Here is a 20,126-nt window from a genome sequence, read left to right as displayed (position 1 = left end):
ATGTTTTTGCGCTCACCCCTTTCATACAGTCCCGCCAAATCTACGGCGAGCCGCTAGGCCCAGAGACTACGGGATCGGTTTGTTTGGCGCATGCGCAGTCCCATCCACTAACCACGTCCAGTTACTGCAGCTGTCATCTCTTCTCTCGCCCTCTCCGGTTGACTCTCGCCGCAGACAGCATGGGTGTAATCACAGGACTCTGTACTTTCTTGTACCATTTACCTCAGATATACAAATGGCTGCTGAAACCGTATTATATCACCTCGTTCCTCATGACCGTAGCCTTCCTTGTTGTCCGAAAGGCACCCGGTGTGTGCGAGCACCTGACGACCCAACGGGAGGACGGCAACTCCTGCGACTTTGACTGGGTGAGCATGGAGGAAGGAGGGGAGGGGGTGGTCAGGTTAGCTGATTTAGACAATTGCTTACTTACAAAAAAGTTGTTTTCACATTTTTTGTCTTTGTCTATTTACAGAGAGAAGTGGAGATTCTCATGTTTCTCAGTGCAATAGTGATGATGAAGAACAGAAGAGCCAGTAAGTACCCCCCACCCCCCAACCTAACCCCCCTAACACACACACACACACACACACACACACGCACTCTTTTATTGTCTATTGTCTAGTGAGTCTATGCCATGACATGACAAGTGTTTGTTTACACTGTAAACAGTCACGTCATCAAAAGTGGCCCACACGTGCATTACTGAAGATAGTAAAAGAAAAAAAACAGTAACATATGAACAACTATGAAGAAAAAAAAAGGGGAAACAAAGTGCCACGGAATTCAAGTATGACATAATAACAAAAAAAGGCAAAAGTATTGTGCAAGAAGCTTTGAACATTCAATAAAAAACAAAATAATACAAAGGAGGAGGAAAAGTGAATAAAGAAAATGGTACAGATTCAAGTAATATCAGTCAGACATTTTAAAAGTTTTAAAAGTTGTTTGGGCCTTTATTTATTTTTGCAGTTTAACTAAAGAGTTGTAATAGACCTCAATATCAATTAGAAACAGAGTAGAAAAAAAGAGTAAAGTTTGGTTTTCTATTGGTTAATTTCCTGCACCTGCATGCCGCCTTTTTACACCAAGCAAGTGAGGCTCAGTTTGGAGACCAGCGGAGACCAACAGAAATTATTATGGAATATGATACATTTATTTCCTGATTGTTTTATTCCATGAACAAAGAGAAACATCATCTTTATCCAAACTGCAGGCAGTAATACGACTGTTAACACCAGGTATTTGTGTCCTATAATGTGCAACTTTTAAACTTTAACCTGACAGGTATTTGTGACCTAATGTGTAACTGTTTGAGATCCTTGACCTGAAACCAGACGAAAAAGCCTTATGCAGAGCCACATCCAGGAAGTGCTTTACTAAAAACCTGCCGTTGTTGTGTAAACATTACAGTTGCAGTGTTTTCCAGAGTTCGTCTGACCTTGTATTAACACTCTCTGTCCTTCACTGTTCCTCCCCTTTTCTTCTCTCTTTCTCCCAGTCACGCTGGAGCAGCACATAGGAAACCTGTTCCTGTTCAGTAAAGTTGCCAACGTCATCCTCTTCTTCAGGCTGGACATTCGGCTCGGCATCCTCTACCTCGCTCTGTGTGTCGGTCAGTGTTAAAATCCCGAGTTCAAGCTTAATCCAAGCATGCACAGACATATTTGTGGAAAATCATTCGCCACCATGAAGGACAGATAACAGTTTTATTTTGTCCATCATCTCCATTGCAAAATGGTTCCATTACAACTTGTGTTTTGCTGTTAAACAACACCAACGCTGTCATGCAGAACCACACTAAAGCCAAATATAGACACGGCTCTTTATATTCACCTACAGTTTCTTAAGAGGTATCAGTTAATATTCATAAAATAAGCCAGAATTTCAGGAAATTTAACTAAATTAATACCAAAAAATAAAGGATTTCAGTTTGTAGGTAACTTGATTTTTTTTTTCTCTTCCATTTTTGTATCAAGCACTTATTCCATTAAAGGTGTGAATGTGCACACACCTTTCTTTGCCAAACTGAATTAGATTCTTCACTAGAAACGCCACTTTTTGGGTTGTATACATATTTAATAACTTAATTAAAGGATAGGTTGACAATTTTTCAAGTCTTTCTTAAACAACAGTCAACAACACTGAAACAGGTTTTCTTTGCTGTAATCATTCCTCTTGTTCATTCTGACCATTAGAAGATCCCCTTCAAATGCACTTTCAATGTAAGTGATGGGGGACAAAATAAGCCCCCCCCCATACCTTACAGACCTTCTCCATCCTTATACTCTTTCCCGTCCTTTTCGATCCTCCTCAACTGCTCAGTTGTCTGTCTCTTTTTTTAGACTCAGCACCACGTGTGCCAGAGGCTTCTGCTGCAGCTGCAAACACAATCTCTTTAAAGGAGCAGTATGTAAGATTTAGTGGCCTCTAGCGGTGAGGTTGCAGAACCAACTGCCAGTAAATTCACTTAAATCTTACACACTGGTACTTTAAGTTAATATGCTCGTTATAATTCAACTTTAATCATGACATTATATCTATTCCATATTCACTCATATTTGAACATTTGCTGTTTAATTATCTTTTGTATTCATTTCATACCTTTTGTTGCATTGTATGGGGTCCTTGGGTGTTTGAAAGACAACAACAAATAACATGTATTACCATTATTATTATTAAAATCAACAGTCCTCTTTTTGAGCAAAAATGTATTTAAAAGTTTAAGATAATACGAGGTTTCAGCCGTCTGAGTTAGTTCAGTAATAAAATATCTTCCACAATTGCAGCCTTTTTAGTACAAAATTCCCTCTTTGTGTCTCGACGGACAGTGTTTTCGTGTTCAACTGCAGTGGAAGGATCATAACAAAAAGAGGGAATGTGGTACTTAAATGACTTAAAGTTTGAAAGACACTGACTTGATTTGACTAATTTGGACAGCTGAAGCTTCATATTAGTTTCAAATAAACTTTTATATAGATTTTTGCACAGAAGGAGGCTTGTGGATTTTGTCACCCATCACTTACGTTGAAAGTGCATTATGAAGGAGTCTCTTAATGGTCTGTATGAACAGGAGGAATGATTACAGCAAGAAAAACATGTCAGTGTACATTTGGGCTCCTAAATATTGTTTTAGAGCAGAGTTGAAAGTTGTGAATCTGTCCTTTAATTCTTCAGTTTAATAGTCTGTTCTTCTTCTCCAGCATTCGTCATGACCTGTAAGCCTCCAGTCTACATGGGCCCAGAGTACATCAAGTACTTCAGCGACCAGACCATAGATGTGAGTGTTACACTAGAGACCAAGCAGTTGTCCAAATGCTTGTGAATCCTTTATGATAAGACCATTTGGATGGAGTACTTCAGGCTCTTGATATGTTACATAAGAGCAACACAACTGATAGGAGTCACTTCAGTTTGGTCTGTTGGGACTGTTAAATCACTTATTTATGGGGTAATCAAGTATTCATGAGAAATATAACAAGAACATAAAGATATGAGCCACTTAGATTGTTTTCTTTTAGTTACAAATCCATTTTTGGACTGTATCCATCAACATGGAACCCCCAAAATAGTAGCATTGTTGCCTACAGAAATTTGAAAATGAAATATTAACGTGTATCATTGATGATGCCCGAGTCCTGGAGGCGAGTAGGTGTGAATGATAGCTAAACCTGTGTAATCTGTTTCATCTGATCTTGTGTGACTGAGTCATTAGGAGGAGCTGCAAAAGGACAGTCGCATCACCTGGATTGTCGAATTCTACGCCAACTGGTCCTCTGACTGCCAGTCCTTCGCTCCGGTCTTCGCCGACCTTTCGCTCAAGTAAGAGATATGAAGAGTTAAGATCCCTGTCTGTGGTTCCAGATGCTGATGCTTACAATTCCTCAGGTTTAAAGCTACAAATCATTAGTCACACCTGTATTCAGAAAAAAAAAGAAAATTATGATTAATAAACAATTATAAGTTTAAAACCAAAATATTTCATGAACTTACTGAGCATTCTGTGTGCTAAAATTGTATTTCATTTGTTCGTAGCTGCTCTGAATTCACTGTAAAATCGTGGTGTTTGATGTCTGAGAGTTGAAATGTACAATAGTTTAATTTATTTAATACGGTACCTGCTGCAGACACTGATGCTTCCTGTTTCTGTAGTGCTGTTACATAATGATGTGTTTTGAGTTTGAAAGCATGTATTCAATTAAATATTGACTTAATAACTCCCTCCCATATTCCATACTGTATTTCTGTTCAGATTTGACCTTTTTAAAGTTTAGATTTTAATCAAAATAAGATGTAAGTCTTTTATAAGATGCATTGAATGTTTCCGTCAGTGATCAAAATCACATTTGATCTAACTGATATGTTTCAGATTTACATATAATATACTATATGTTCAGTTTTTGGCCTTGAGTGGCTGCAATGAATGTAAAAATGGCAGCAACAGAGACTGATTGCTTAAATGTCCTGTGCATCTTTCCTTACAATCGTCAGGTATAACTGTGCTGGACTCAGGTTTGGGAAGGTGGACATCGGACGCTATGGAGACGTTTCTGAGAGGTCAGTCATTTTCTCTGCTCTGCATCTCTCTTAATGATGTTCTTGCAGGAGTATTAATGTCACTTTTATCATTTATGCTTAAGGTACAAATTTTAAGCTGAGATTTTGCCAGATTCTCTCAGCACAGGTATTAACTGTCTCATATTTTTTTCCCTGAACAGGTACAAAGTCAGCACTTCCCCTCTGGCTAAGCAGCTGCCCTCACTGGTGCTATTCCAAGGAGGACGGGAAATCATGAGACGTCCAATGGTGGACAATAAAGGCAGAGCTGTGTCTTGGACCTTTAATGAGGTGTGTCTGTTTGTAACAAACACAGGGGAAGTCTGTACTGAGTCGGTGTTGCTTGGGACAGCTTCACGTTCACACATACAAGCTAACATGAAGGTTATTTCATCCGCAGGAGAACATTATCCGAGAGTTCAACCTCAATGAGCTCTTCCAGAAATCCAAGAAGCTGAGCAAGAGTCGTGGTTTGAAGGGAGAGCAGCAGAACGGCTCTAAGCCAGAAGAGGGCAGCGACGAGCTTCATCCTGAAACCGACAACGAAGAGCAGCCCACAGAGAGCAAGAAAGACAAGTAAAGCGTGAGAGGACAGTTCAGAGAGGGGCTGCGTCGAGTCTTTCCTCTTCTTACAACATCGACATGCCTTACATTATTGCAAAATCCATAATATTGTGGAATGCAGAGAGAATGCAGTAGATGTCAACTCCAAGCTAAGAATTTACTGTGGCAAATATCTACCCTAAAAGAAAAACTGGGCCTCAGTTAACAGATGTAGGGTGGTTTAAACGGAGCCACTCAAAAGATCAAGCAATGACCTGGACACATTTCATTAAGTTATTCAAGAACAAATGCCTTTTTTTTGTATTGATTGTTTTTTTTTGGCTACTTTCATCACTTGTGTGTAAACGTTTGCTGCCTATATTTTGCAACTGATGTGTTTACGGTTCTCTCATATTTCAAAAACCAAAGTAAAAAGGGAGAGGTGAAACTGAAATAAAAAAAAAAACAATTGTGCACAATTAAGAGTCATGACACATTCAATTTTTTCATCAGTTTGACCTTTTATTCTGAGAAGACATCTTTTTAAAAATTCTTTATAAGGCCATTTTGGAAATGTCTTTAATGTACTCGTTACAGATATTTGTGAAACTCGTTCCATTCATCACAGCCCACAATAGCGATATTTATTCTCACATAGAAGTATACTCACATAGTTTCAAATTGTTCAATGGCCACCATCCTTGGCCAGAGCAGGAAGAAAGTAACACAGGTTGTCTTTTATCTCTCGTTCAACGGCTACTTGTGCCATTTAATGATGCTTCTTTTTATTGTTACCACCCACACATGAACCAGGCGAGCATTTGACAATATTCTCACAAGTATGCACGCCAGTGAAGCATTCAGCACGACAAACAAAAACCACATGCACACCGAAGGCATAGCCTGGGAGGGTTTAAAACTCGTAACACCGTCGTTTGGGTTGAACAATGATACTCGTGTGCTTCAAGCGTGTACTCCCCCTCCCCCCCAAAAAAGACGTGCTACATTCAGCCAACTCTGTCGTTCTATTGCAAAACACCATTGTGGGCCTTGATTGAAAAAAAATAAAAATAAACTGATCCTTTGCTGTAATGCCCAATACTAAAAGACACACACTCCTCCCTCCTTCCCTCTAATTATCCTGTCCTAACATGGCTGTGGGTAAAACAAATTAACTGTACCTTTACAGAAGTTTTTTTTTTTTAATGAGTGTGTAAATCAAAAATCTAATCTGCCTTACATGATTTATCAGAAAAGTGTAAAAAATAAAAACCAATAGAAAAGAATAAAAACGCGTTTGTTTCACTATGAATGGTCTCAAGGCAAAAAAAATTTAAATCAACAGTCTCTTATTGCAAACCAGTCCCTACCTCCTTATAAACAAAATGATCTTTTTCATCTATAAACTTTTTTCTTTAAAAAAAAAAACTTCCTCCTCTTAGAAAAAAACAAAACAACAAAAAACAACTAATAGAGACTGGTTTGAAATTATGTCCAGAACTACAAGGTTGTTTTCTCTGGTGAAATAAATAAGCCCTTCCCTCACTGCACCTATTTGGCTGGCCATCCGTTAAAGGTATAAGGTTCTACTAGCAACTTGATTGACTGACAGACAAAACATTACAGAAAAGAAGAGAAGAAACAAAAACAAAACAAAAAAAAAAAAAAACACACCACCAGAAAGGACATACAATGACCTTAAAGCTACAAACAGATTTTGCATAAATGTCTCTAGCATAAACATTACAAGCGTACATTCCACAAAGATGCTTGTGCTGCAATGATGATTCTGAATTTCTTTGTGGCTTTCAAAGATGAAGCTCAATTATTTGCCACTTCAGCTGTCCACCAAAGGATCATCATTCTCTTTGGATGACAAAAAAAATTCCAGCAAGAGCTCATGAGTGGCTGATGCAGCCATCAATTATAAAACAGGCAACAGATTTGAAATCGCTGAATTAAAAAAAAAAAAGAAAAGAAAAAAAAAGAATAATTATACACAGTACATCTGCCACCCTCATCAATAGTCGTCTTCAATAACCTGACAATCTGACCCAATAATAATCTGTAGGATTTTATACATTTATATAAAACAATATTTAAAAACAAAGATTTATAAAACTAAAATGATACTGTGTTTATAGGTTGGACTCTTCTCTCCTTTGACTCCTATCGATAAACAGGCTGTGTGGTCCGTTCAGACTGTGGAAAAGAAGACAGTGACGGTTTCTATTGGTCAACAGTCCTAAATCCTCCCTCTTGAATTTTACATCTGCTGGATAAAGTCCGTCCTCTCCTTAAGTGTCAGACACCGTTGCCAATACTCTGTGTGCTAATGTACCAAAGTAAAACAGCATAATCAAGTTAGCTATGCGTGTTCTATACACATATCTGTACCCAGCCGTGATGATACAGTCTCATCAGTCTATGGCTCACAAAGTGGCAAAATGGAGACAAATTGATCCTGTGAAAAATGAACCAGTGTCCCCAGTTACTCTTTGTTCAAATTCGAAAGGCTGGCAGAAAAGAATGGCCAGCGGCGTTACAAAGATAACAAAGTGAGTACCAGGCAGGCCCGCTCCTTTAGTCCGTTGCAGCGGAAACAGTCATTTTTCAGGAGCCTGCGGCCATGAATAATATCCAGCTCAGTTAAGAGACAAGTGGAAGCTGTCCAGTGACTTTTTCCCCTCTGTGTGATAGACCATGAAGGATGTCTGTCACTCAAACCGATATCTCGTAAGTGGTCCCTCCGACGCCTGTCACCTTCTTCACCCCGCCCCCTGGTTTGGATGTGGTGTGATTGGCCAAGACTGGGCGAGAGGTGGATCTGATTGGACAGCCATCAGGAAGGGGAGTGGAGGGAGGGCAGATTGAGGATGGAGACAAAGGAGACAGGGATGTGGAAGTGAGTGGTTCTACTTCGAAAATAACAAAACAAACAAACAGCAACATGTGTCTTTACCATGAATTTTATAAGGCCTTTGGTATCTATTCTTATAGTGAGTAAGAAAAGGACAAGGACAGAAGTAAACAGCAGCATGGTTAGGCATGCGAACACAGTGCTCAACACATAGTGGCATGCTTTTAGCACTAATTCACATACATACACACCAAAATGAACCAATAACACATCCAACTGTTCAACACTAAACAAGCAAAGACTGAAAACTGTGGAGGAGGAAAAGGAAGACTCACACAGATCAGGGAGGAAGAGGTGGGCTGACACAAACCAGGGAGGAAGAAGAGGAGGATTAGGAGGAAAAGGAGAAGGAGGAGGAAGAGTAGTTGGCTGACAGATCTGGCGACGGATCACTACTCACTGTGGAGCCTGTTGCCCTCCTCCGGCTCCTCCCCCTCCCAGCACAGCGCCTCCTCCTGCTGGCCGAGGCTTGTGCTGAGGCCCTGCCTCCCCAGTGTAAGACTGAGACTTGCCAAGGGAGAGGCCGCGAGGTGGCGGGGAGATAGGGGGCTCTAGTGAGCGAGCCCCCGGGGAAGAGGATGAGGAGGAAGGGTTACGAGGGGTTCGGGAAGAGGAGTCCTGGTTATGCTGGAGCAGGTGCTGGGTCTCAGGAGGCCCAGAGGAAGAGGGAGGGGGTGGGCTGACGGCACGCAGGTAGGCCCTGTGGGGGGAGGAGAAAGTGGCAGAGCCCTGGAGCAGCTGCCCCTCCCTCTGCTGGGCGATCTGAGCTGAGAGGAAGGGCGACGTATAGCCCTGCAGCGGGGTACTGGGTGACACCACCTCAGGCTGGCCTGTTATAGTCGCCGAGGGAAACAGAGCATGAGGCTTCTGCGGCGACAGCTCGTGGGCGGCTGATTCAAACTCTGGGCTCTCGGATGGTGTCAGCAGGCTGTCGTAGGACAGGCTGCCATTCCGAGGCGTCTGATTGGCCAGGCTTTTGTAGCTTGTGTCTGTGGTGCCTTCTGATTGGAGCGTGGCCAGTGGATTATGTGCCGTGTGCGCTGAGCGCAGGCTGGAGGAGCGGGAGCCGCCAGTGGACAGGACCAGAGAGGATGGGTAGGAGGTGTAGGAGCGTCCAGTCAGGGAGTAACCCGACATGCCCCCTGACACCCCACCAGTAGTCCCGCCAGGGCCTCCGGGGCCCTCACCCCTCTCCCCTCCCCCTCTGCGCGCCCCTACACCTCCCCCCACCACTGTGGCCCCATCCAGGCTGCTCGGCTCCGAGCGGTAGCTAGGCTGACGGCTGGACTGGAGGATGGAGGGAGACGGAGAGTCAAGACTCTCACCACGGATCATCTGAGGAGAGTAGAGAGGAGGAGACGGACCAAAGGTAGAGGGGGTGCAGACAGAGAGGGAAGACGGTAAGGAAGAGTGTGATGAAGATGAAGAGTGAAGAGGGGGAGGAGGAAAGACGAAAATCATCATGTTACCACAGGAATAGATAACATAGCACAAAAAAACTGTTTATTCTATAGATTCTAACAGAAAAAAAGAGTCAGTGGTGGGGAGAAAATTGGATGCTTGACCAGTGCTCTACTCCATCATCACACTACTGGACTGGGAACATTGACTGGCTTGAACAGGCAAGCCACTGCATGTCAAAGACTGTGTGTATGAACACATACATGGAAATACAAGTACATACAGTACATGAGCTAAACATTCCAGTCAATGCAGTTTTGGGGGAAGGGACAGATCCACTCAAACACACAAAAGACTGCCAAAGGGATACACACACACACACACACACACACACACAGACTCACAGACACACAGACACACAGATGACACTAGCTGAGACTTACTGATCGACCGATGGCCACTGAATGATCAATTTAAAGTGAGAACAAAAAAGACGGGCATGGTATTAACCACAAAGCGAAATTAGAAGGGGGAGGGCATAACAGCTACCAAATGATCAGTGAAATATTATATAGGTGAGGACAAGTTGCTGTATCATCCTGGTAAGTTACTGTACATCTATGTGATACTGTTCATTTCTCATTTATGTTTTTTAAATTTCTTTTCGGGCAATAAAAGTTGAGGTTAAATGCTAAAACAAGCCAATTCTGGAATAACATCTGAAGAGCTTATGTCAAAATTTAAAAGAAAATACTTATATATACACACGTGTCTGCTTACTTATGTGATCTCGTCAGTTTTCCAATCAGGCAAAAACATGCGATTAACTTCACTCTCAGCTGATTATTCCTCTTATACTATTAATGTACAGTATCTACATAATAACGATAATTTTATATTCCGCATGTACCTTGTTGGGGTGTGTGAGGGCAGTGTGGTTCCTTCCTGGGCTGTTGTAGGCTGGTCGGTACTTGTACATAGACGGCGTAGGTGGAGCTTCTGTCAACAGGCTGCTCTCTGTGAAGGGAAAGAAACCGAACGTGACATTTGAACGAGGTGTGTTTTTGATTAGAAAACAAACACTCATCTGTTTACGTAAGAGGTAAAACCCTTGAGGAACCTGGTCAACACTCAGATGTTGACATGTCAGGATACATACCTACAACTACCCACTGTAGGTTGAATTGTAAGTGTGAATTTGTATGCGTTTGCGTATGTGTCTCACCTTCCGTGTCAGCACGGGGCAGGCCAGGGTACCGAAGCTCCGGCTTTGGAGGAGGTGGAGGCTCTGCGTCTGCTGACTGGCTCTCCATCTGGTCCAGACTGCTCTTGGACTGGAACAGAAACAGAGTTAAGTCATGAAAGCAGACACAAAGTACTAACTTGTTCATTGAAATTAAACCTGAAGCTGCATGGCATAATGAGGGAACAGACGCAAAGGGCTAATACAAAAAAAGAAAAAAACTACAGACTTGTCCAGCAAAAAACCTGAACCTGGCTCAACTTTTACTGCAAGAAAATACAACCTCATCTGCCAATGCGCTGTGTTCATTACATTGGAACTTGCGCAGTGTAGTTTTATTGTTTTCATTGCAGTTATTGTAAAAAAAAAAGGATAAAATAACTGTCACATGCCAGAATAACTCTCTGGAGTTATAAAGTCCTGTTTCATAAACTATTAGTCAGTGTTTTGGCATCTGTTACACATTGAAATTTGTCTATCTCCTCAATCTATTTTCAGTCTGAATATCCCAAGTCAACAATGCATACAGTCAACTCACACTCACCCTGGTGCTGTGTCGGTCATTCTGGATGCCGTTGTCCAGTATCTTTGCTTCTAACTGGGCCTCAGTAAGAGCCGGCCTAAGAAACGGTGGCTGTACTTCCGCTGCTTGAGGGCTCCGCCACCGACCCATGTATCTGAGGAAGGGTCATACACATGCATTTAAATCCTAATTATAATGATACAAACATTAACAACAAGCTTGGCGGTCTGTGTTGCACTGAAACATAATCCAACACCAGATGTCCCTCACACTTATATTCATATACTCCGTTTTAAACTGAAGAGACAAGTGAGAATAATAAAAGAGGAGAGTGGAAAAGTGAGGGGGAGAGAGAGAGCAATGGAAAGAAAGAGGCAGTGGAAAAAGAGTGATTGTGGGGCAGAGTGTAAGAGGAGGGGAGTAAACAGATGAGTGCGGAGGAGAGAGGAAGGCTGACCTGGGGGCCTGAGAGCTGCAGAGCACATGTGAAATATTCCTCAAGCAGCCATTGGTGAAAGGGTTAACACCTCCACGAAACTTCCCTGTCACCTATAATGGGAGGGAGGGGGAGAGAATAACACAATTACGCCATGGTAACTTTCCAACTCACATGGACACCAAATTTAACACAACAGTATTGAAAATCTGTAACTTGTATGGGGGGACTCATTGGTGGAGCGTGTGATGCTCACAACTAGCTCTTGTATGTACCTGCTCATTTGTGGTCCTACCCCGGGCCACCAGTACAATGTGGAACCCAGTCAGGCCAGCGACTGGGACAAAAAACAGACCAGCCACACACATCACAGCCATACTGGGAGAACAGGGTTAAGAAATTTACAATAAAATCCAGCAAAAAAAAGTAAAATATGAAAAGAAAGTCTCATAATTTGCTCTGCATTTTTTTATGACCGCAGCGTGCCAAGTGGAGGATACGTAACAGCAGCATGTGGCGTGTCCAGCTGCTGGCGGTGGTGCAGGACATAAACCAGGCCGAAGCCAAATACGTCCACAATGTGGGTGGTAAGTGATAGCAGGAAGAGGAAGAAATAGCGATAATTCCTCCGACCAATACAGTTGTTCACCCACGGACAATGGTGGTCAAAATCCTGAAAGAGCACAGACAAAGAAGGGTAAGGACCAGTAAAGAAACATCAAGAGGAGAATAATAATAAAAAGAAACAACCAGAATACATATAAAAAAAAAAAAATTAGATGTCCACACAGTTTTTACTTCCCACACCCACACAAGGAAACTAAGAATAGCACAGATCTAGGTTAAGCAATCAAGTCACACGAGAGTTTATAAAAGTTCATTGTGAAATTAAGAGGTGCCGGTTGTGTATTCAGAGTTCAATGGAGCCACTCTGATATTCATAATCATAATATTCTAATATTTGTATTTGTGTGTGTGTGTGTGTGTGTGTGTGAGTACCTCCACACAGTTGTCACAAACTGAGCAATGCGAGCAGCGTGGTGGGCGGTAGAAGCGGCAGGTTGAGCACCACTTCATGCGCACCTGGATGCCTTTGATCTCCACTGTCTTATAGAGCGGAGCGCGGAAATCATCCTCTTTATCCTCATCCTCCTCCGCTAAAGACAGACACAAACACTGAGACTATGCTCACATCATGGTGGCTAATTATACGGTGCCTCTGCATTATGTTTATGGCCAATAAATTATTGCCATCAATTTCTAGCAAAACATGATTATAATTTTTCCTATATTTATGTTTCTGCTGCCTTCTTTTCAGTCTCATTTAATCTACAACGTACTAAAAAAAACACTGCAACATTACACATAATATTACTTAATAATGACTTTTAAATACTTGCACACCAACACCGTTGATGCGTGTTTACCTCTGGGGAAGACTCCGGGGTCCATGAAAGTGGCCATGCAGAAGTTGGCGAGGGTGAAGAGGAAGATCACGGCATTATAGATGGGAATGACAGAGGAGAAATACTCTGACAACCATGGGCACCTGGACGGTACGAAAAAGAAGAGAAAAAAAATTACACTTTGACATGTTATTGCCTAAACAACTTGTCTTTCAATGTCTGACACATTTTCTTGGTCTGTTTGAGACAAAAACAGCAGCAAGTGGAGATTGCAGAAGCAGGCTCTAATCCCTGCACTTGCTGGCAAGACACAGATGGGGAAAAAATAGCAAATAACACTTCACACTCCATCAACAACCACTGATAAGCCTTTGTGCAAGGCAATTTACCCCCAAACAGCTCAAGTGTGGCTGTTCAGTGGCCAGAAATAGAAGACTGTGATTGTAATGGGGAGCTCACAGGTGTGACTGAGCAACAGTGTGAATGTGAACTGTGTTACTGAAAACAAGGCAAGTGTTCTCAGTAAACGTTCTCTGAATAAACAAAGGTGAAACAAACACTACAAAACAGGACATAAAGTTGCACTTACGTGAAGCAGAAGAAGAGGGTAGTGGATCCGACAAGGAAAGTAGTGGCTGCAGAGACCGGGACATATCGGCTGGGTCTAAATGGACGGGGAGGAGCAGAAGCAGGGCCACCTACTCCTCCCCCGACACCCCCACCACTGAAGCCCGGCATCAGAGACAGAGAGAGGGGAGGAAGACAGAAAGAGAGGTAGATATCTACTGTCTACCTACTGTAAAGGGCGATTTACAGGTCAGAATGGCAAATATGGTGTTTGTTTGGGAGGAGAGGCCATGAATACAGACTGAAAAAAGAAACCAACACTATGCAAAGCAGCAACTGAATGGAAACATGAGGGATTCTCTGCGTCCAGTCACTAAAAATCTCCTGGCACTACAATAAGGACTCACAAACAGAGATTCCTTTTATATATAGCAGTATACAGCTCTAATTGCATGTGCACAGCTTGTTGTAAATATTTACTTTTGTGTGCATAATTTTAATACAAGCTTATAAAAGCAAGACTATACAAGAGCAATGTGATACAAAAATATGTGTACGTAATTCATAAATATTTTTGTATGGCTTTAATGTAACTGTATTTGGTGCAACAATATAAATAAATCTAATCTTAAGCTGCTCCCTGTCACCAGTGCAACCATAACACTCTTGTGCATTAACACAAAAGCACAGACACTCGCACACACGACTAAAACTGGAACAATCTAGGCTTCTCTCCACTCTTGAACCTCAGTGTTTTCATTAACGCTCGTCACTGTGCTTGAGGTCTGATTATAGCTCTCGGAGAAAATGAATATAAAAAAGGAAAAGACCAGAAAATTAAAAGAGGTAGTGGGTGGACAGCCGGCAGGCTGAGCGAAGAAGCACGTAGAGGAGAACAGGCAGGGGATTGAGCGCAGCAGCTGCTGATGACTTCTGTGATTGTCCCGAGAGGGCTTATTTAGGCACTGGGTGGGTGGAAGGAACTGAGGATGGCTGCAGGAGGGACGGTTCCAGCGTTTCAAACTAAGTCAGCAGGGGAAAACAACTAAACCAACAAATTCACTTTTAAATCTGTTCCAAGAAGCTGCTTAATGTTAAACAAAAGTCCAGCTGGAGTTTACTTTTAAAAAGTTGCTTAAAAAAGAAGCCTTAAAAAAATTATGTCTAGCCTTGCCTTTACTCGTAAAATAGCTCAAATAGCCAAGCAGAGTCCCTGGTGGATCCTCTGAGATCCCTGCTTTCAGTTTTTGTTTCAATATGGGGACAAAATCAACTCAATCCAAAAAGAAGTCCCGTGTATGTCACCGCGGTGTCGCCGCACTCGGCCAGGTCTGGATGTAGAGACCTCTCCCACCTCCAAATTCTCTGCAGATAGACCTCCTTTCCCATTCTGCGCCTTTTAAACAAAGCCATGTGCAGCAGTGGTGTTACATAGTCTGATACATATTAGTCCTTTTCTTTCTCTTTGTCCCCCGTCTTCTTTCATCCGCTGCTTCTGTTGGCAAGTTGAGGGACGTCCCTGTAAAAAAAAAACAAAAAAAAACAAAAAAACAAAAACAAATAAGAACTTGATAGTCAACTGGCAATTAACTATTTTGATCATCAATTCATTTTTAAAATTTCACACATAATTCCAGATTCTGGCTTGTATGGATGTGGCACTTTTTCTTTGTCTTATGTGATACTTTGGGGGTTTTGACTGTTGGTTGGAAAATAAAAACAATATAAAGATGTCACTTTAAGTTTTAGGATATTGTGATGGCTATTTTTCACTAGTTTCTAACATTCATTATAGACAACAAGGTAGTGATTAAAATACATGACAGATAAATCTGTAACATAAATAGTTGTAGCCCTACAAATTATAACAAAATGGAGAACACAAGCACCTATAATCATACCAATTTATGAAAATGTCCATGGTTCATTTCTGCAAGTTCACCGTCAAAACTTTATTTCCTTTTTAAGTTACAATACTGAGTTAACCAAGAGAGGCAGATGTTTCACCCTTATTTCACAACAATCAGGCTGACTAACCAACTTCTTACAGTCCTAAAAGCTGTGTGTATATACATTTCTCACAATTACTCATTGAGCTGTCCACCAGCCTGCTGTTGATAAACAGGCAGCTCAATGCCCTCAGGTGGTAAAAAAAAAAAAAAAAAAAAACCTCCCACTACTGGCAATTCAGACCTCGATCAGTGACACACATCAGGCTTAATTTCCCTCATCTCAACATGAAAAACTCGTCCGTGTAGTGTGAACACACTGAAAACGGATCTGGAGTAACAGTGTAATCTGATAGTTTGGACACACCCCTCTTCTCAACAATCATCAGTAAATTACTCACAAATACAGAGCTGTGGCCGAGACACAGTGACAGTGTGTCTGTTGTTAATCATCTCATCTGCCCCACAACAAATCCCCCCCAGACTATAATGGATGTTAATCCTAAAATCTCCGCGTCGAGCCCTGCCTGTCATGTCACCGCAACAATTTGCAGCTCGCAAAGCTACATCGCTAAGTGGCCGGTTGAGCAGATTTAATCACATTTCTGATCGTTTGTGGCACACTTACAGCTGCTAGCTTATGTTTGATAGTAATAAACACTGTTAGATCGCTTCATCTTTTAATCATACCTTCAAAAAGACCAAGCGTTAAACAACAGGCCAGGGCAGGATTCAATCAAGACAACTGACATAATCTGCTCACACCACAAGGCACCTCATTAAACTACACTTCATGTCTTTTAAAGTTCACTAATAACGCTGCTGTGTTTTATTTGAAACGACCTAAAAAATTAGAGATTCAAACGCAATACTTCAGTAATTCGTTAGCTCTTACCTAGCCTCGAAAGTTTTTGCGACACTGCTCAGTCCTTTCCCACAGCCAAAGCTAAGGGAGTTAGCTAGCGTTACCTGGCTAGCATGAACGCTTTAAATTCGCGGAGTAAAAGTTAGCATTCATTGACGACTGGCATTATAACTATAGTTGCGTTCAACTACACAGTCACCACGAAGAGCTGGTAAAACAAGCAGGACGTACTGGTTATCGAACATGCGAGCTGTCTTGCCTCTAGGGTGAGAGTCGTCTCGGTGCTCCTTCAGTTAGCCGCTAGCGGTTAGCTCGCCTGTTAGGCCGACATCGGAATCCCGGAACAAGTCCGTCGTTCCTCAGGTGGTAAGATCAGCCAATCAGAGACCGAGGTGTGAGGGTCAGCCAATAAGAGGCCGGGGGGGGGAGTGGACTCAAGAAACAGCTCAGAGCAGCGCAGATAGTGGAAACAATAATATACAGTATATAACCTCCTGAGAACCAAGGAAAAAACGTGTCTTCCAATTTATTTATTTATTTTTTTTTGTGTGATTTTCTGTAGGTTTAGAGTAAAAGAAACATCTAATAATTTAGACCTTTTCAAAATCTTTTTTTTTTATTTATTTTTTACAGCATGTCCACTGTAGTAGACAGCAGTCAAACATGACAGTACAAAATTTAAAGGTTTCCAGCCATACTACCATCTTAAACCAACAACATATTTAACTTTCTTTCATTTTGTATTTGTTTCACTTTTTTGTTTATTTTTTTGGCAAGTTTCAATAGATTTTCTATTAAACAGAAAGCTAATTTTTAAAGTTTATTTTGCTTTCCTTGTCTTACCTTGACATCTCTGAGTGTGTTTTTTTTAATTTCAGCTATGGAACAGCTGAACTCAAATCTTCTTTGATCTGTTATTGCTCCTGTATTTCTTTGCTTTTAAATTCTTTGTGAGAGTTATTTGTTGATTTAAGGTATGGAAAGAATGAACTATTTCTGCAAATCTAAAAACTTATTCCGTGTTTTCATTTCTTTGCATGTTACTTTTTGAGTTTTACTTGTAGCAATGATAATCCAGGAAACAATTTCTCTTTCTGGCTATGCAGAGGAACATGTACGTCTTGTTTTTACAGCCCTTATTTCTGCATCCTTCTGCATGTTTGCAATCCACCATCTCTGGCTCCAGATGTCCTTCCAACAATATAATAAATTATAAATACCAGTTACAAAACATAAGTAATGATAGGTATACATGAATCAATGAAATGTCAAGCATTTTTTTGGGAAATAACTGGATAAATATCTGTATCTCTTGGCACCTGAACAACTTATTTTACAATTTCAGAATTTGAATCACATTTATTGGCCGAGTATGTTTGCGCATACAAGGAAATTGACCCCCAGTTTAATGGCTCTCAATGTACTTACACACAACACAACAATCTTCAGAAAGACACACAAGGAATGACTGTATACAGGTGAAATTCCTTCTGTGAACTGTAAACAGGATACAGATAGTGCAAAGAAGTGAAGAGTGCTGAGATAAATATTAAATGGTAAACAAAGTCACATGTTACTTTATATACAAATAGTAGGTGGTTGTGTGCAGTATATGTATTTGCCTGTTCAAATGTACAGTAAATGTATTGCACATTTTGTATTTTAAACTAAAATAAATATGTATAATTTGTAGGTACAGTGGGTATTTTAGTGATCCAGGGTTATTGCTCAATGCCTGAGTTAACTGTTCATAAGTGTGATAACGACGGGGAAGAAACTGTTCCTGTGTCTGTCACTCGATGAGCTCTATTCAACCCCCCCCCATTCTCTCTCTCTCTCCCTCTCAGTTGAAGAGGAGAATGGGAGAATGTCACTCTTCTTGTGAAATATTCTCATAAATCCCATGACTTTGGCTAAATCCTACATCAAAAGTTACATTCTTTTGTAGGAAATTTCGTCGCAAATCCATTGATACAGGTTTGAAAGTGGTCAGACTTATAGTTTAGACATCAGAACCATTTGTTTGACACAAAGTCCATGCCTAGAGATTGCCTCCCCATTGGTTTACATTGTAAGGTGTGATGTGGCACTACAACTTTCAGGGCTTATAATATCTAAACCGTTCGAGTTATTACAAAGTTTTTAATAACTTTTTTTCAGCACAGCGTGGTAAGTCATGTACTAAAGTTTGAGGCCGATACCATACGCCCTAGGAGGAGATAGCGTTTATTCAGGGTCCAAAATTGGCACAAAGTCATACATTGATGGGCATATTGCAGACTTCCTGTTGGATTTAGGTCAGGGGTGTCAGCGTATGATTTGTAGGTCTTGTTGAGACTGTTACATTTTATCAAATTTTTCACCAGACCTGATGTGCGTGCCAAATTTGGTGAGTTTTTGAACATGTTTAGGGGGTCAAATTTAGGTCTGAAGTGGTGAGATAAGAAAGAAAGAAAGAAAGAAAGAAAGAAAGAAAGAAAGAAAGAAAGAAAGAAAGAAAGAAACAGAACAGATAGGGGTCTGCTCCCCTTTGGGGCTCAGGCCCTAATAATATATCAGTCAGAGGGACCCAACCACTACTTTTACTGCAATACTTTAACTATACTTAGCTGCTAATACTCATGTACTTTTAATGTAGTAGGATTTTTCATGCAGGACTTTTACTTGTAATGGAGTATTTTTACATTGCTGTATTGGTACTTTTACTGAAGTAAAGCTTCTGAAAACTTCTTCCACCACTGCTGCCTCATTTGAAGCGGTTACAAGCCAAAAAGGTTGCCAACTGCTGATGTAAAGGCAGGGCCATTGCCAGGATATTATGAATACTGAGGTCATGAGTCCAAATTCCAAATTCCCAGCACAACCCGACCCCTCTAAGAAAAGTTTGAGCCACCAAAACATGAACTTTTTTGACAATTCTTTTTCACAATTTATTTATAACTGTAAATGTTATCTCCTTATATGATCATGTAAATGCTCTTTTAAGCTTCCTGGAATGTATTGCCAGTTTAGCCCTATTAAATCCTGTAATTTTATGGACATTTCATCCTAATTTTTGCCAGAAAAAGCCTAATTCAAACATGAAAGTTAGTTGTGAGTACTTGTGGAATAAAAACTCAGGTTGTTGAAAGTGTCCCATTCCCAGAAACAATACTGACATGACCTTGATGTCCTCAGTAGGCTTTTTTCACACATTTTTGACTTGTCATAGTAATAAAAGCACAAGTGTCACTAATAACATTAACGGCTCCGTTCTGCTCAATGGACCCAGTGTGACAGTGAGCCAGCACGCACAATACCAGGAACCTGAAACTGAAGCAGTTAAATGAAATTCAGCCAGCATTCATATCATTATATACAGCAGTGCTTTTCCTACTGTGACATGTCTAGATGTCTTCTGTGAAAAAGGCTTACAGTTGCTACAGTCTTGTCTAATTGTTGATTTTGCTGCACCTGCTTTTAATAAGGCAGCAATTGGGGTCTTATTAGAATCAGTATGACTCAAAAACAATGTTGTAGTATTTCTACAGATTTCCTTATCAGATGGCGAAAGTGGCAGATCATCTCATTAGAATTAAACGGGACAAATAATTAACATATTAATTTACATTTTGTTGTTATTTTTCTAATATAGTCCTTTTATAAATTTCTTTCCCTGATTGAAAAGTTCAATTAACCACAAATAAATAGAAAAAACTTTTATTGACAAAAGTCAA

General features: G+C 40.9%; 2 protein-coding genes across 3 annotated transcripts; one reads left to right on the top strand and one right to left on the bottom strand.

Annotated features, from left to right (window-relative positions):
• Positions 1–64: 64 nt before the first annotated feature.
• tmx2a (thioredoxin-related transmembrane protein 2a) lies at positions 65–5,579 on the top strand. Its single transcript, XM_044363023.1, has 8 exons — positions 65–368; positions 476–536; positions 1,502–1,615; positions 3,204–3,280; positions 3,716–3,822; positions 4,492–4,557; positions 4,719–4,848; positions 4,958–5,579. Exons 1-8 carry the CDS (start codon positions 180–182, stop codon positions 5,135–5,137), a joined length of 924 nt encoding a protein of 307 aa, XP_044218958.1. The 5' UTR covers positions 65–179; the 3' UTR covers positions 5,138–5,579.
• A 1,464-nt stretch (positions 5,580–7,043) lies between these two features.
• Positions 7,044–16,890, bottom strand: zdhhc5b (zinc finger DHHC-type palmitoyltransferase 5b). Of its 2 annotated transcripts, none has more exons than XM_044363020.1 (12): positions 16,441–16,890; positions 13,619–15,115; positions 13,051–13,172; positions 12,623–12,780; positions 12,124–12,296; positions 11,899–12,001; positions 11,645–11,736; positions 11,209–11,341; positions 10,647–10,755; positions 10,332–10,438; positions 8,421–9,355; positions 7,044–7,927 (listed from the first exon to the last, which is right to left on the bottom strand). In XM_044363020.1, the coding sequence occupies exons 2-12, from the start codon at positions 13,765–13,767 to the stop codon at positions 7,822–7,824; spliced, it is 2,187 nt and encodes a 728-aa protein (XP_044218955.1). In that variant the 5' UTR covers positions 13,768–15,115; positions 16,441–16,890; the 3' UTR covers positions 7,044–7,821. The 2 variants fall into 2 exon arrangements, with proteins under 2 accessions (XP_044218955.1, XP_044218954.1); XM_044363019.1 differs by having other exon boundaries at positions 16,642–16,890.
• Positions 16,891–20,126: the final 3,236 nt, after the last annotated feature.

This window comes from Thunnus albacares, chromosome 10, assembly GCF_914725855.1.
Source record: "Thunnus albacares chromosome 10, fThuAlb1.1, whole genome shotgun sequence".
Classification (NCBI taxonomy): Eukaryota; Metazoa; Chordata; class Actinopteri; order Scombriformes; family Scombridae; genus Thunnus; species Thunnus albacares.
The sequence above is the reverse complement of the archived record's forward strand: the minus strand, read 5'-3'. Positions and strand labels throughout refer to the sequence as shown.

Bases quoted from the DNA above. Each gene is read 5' to 3' on its own strand.
- zdhhc5b (XM_044363020.1), bottom strand. From the start codon at position 13,767: ATGCCGGGCTTCAGTGGTGGGGGTGTCGGGGGAGGAGTAGGTGGCCCT. The intron at 13,173-13,618 runs GTAAGTGCAACT...CGTACCGTCCAG, and splicing joins ACCCTCTTCTTCTGCTTCAC to GTGCCCATGGTTGTCAGAGT. The intron at 11,342-11,644 runs GTCAGCCTTCCT...ACCCTTCCTCAG, and splicing joins TGCAGCTCTCAGGCCCCCAG to ATACATGGGTCGGTGGCGGA.
- tmx2a (XM_044363023.1), top strand. From the start codon at position 180: ATGGGTGTAATCACAGGACTCTGTACTTTCTTGTACCATTTACCTCAG. The intron at 537-1,501 runs GTAAGTACCCCC...TCTTTCTCCCAG, and splicing joins GATGAAGAACAGAAGAGCCA to TCACGCTGGAGCAGCACATA. The intron at 3,281-3,715 runs GTGAGTGTTACA...CTGAGTCATTAG, and splicing joins TCAGCGACCAGACCATAGAT to GAGGAGCTGCAAAAGGACAG.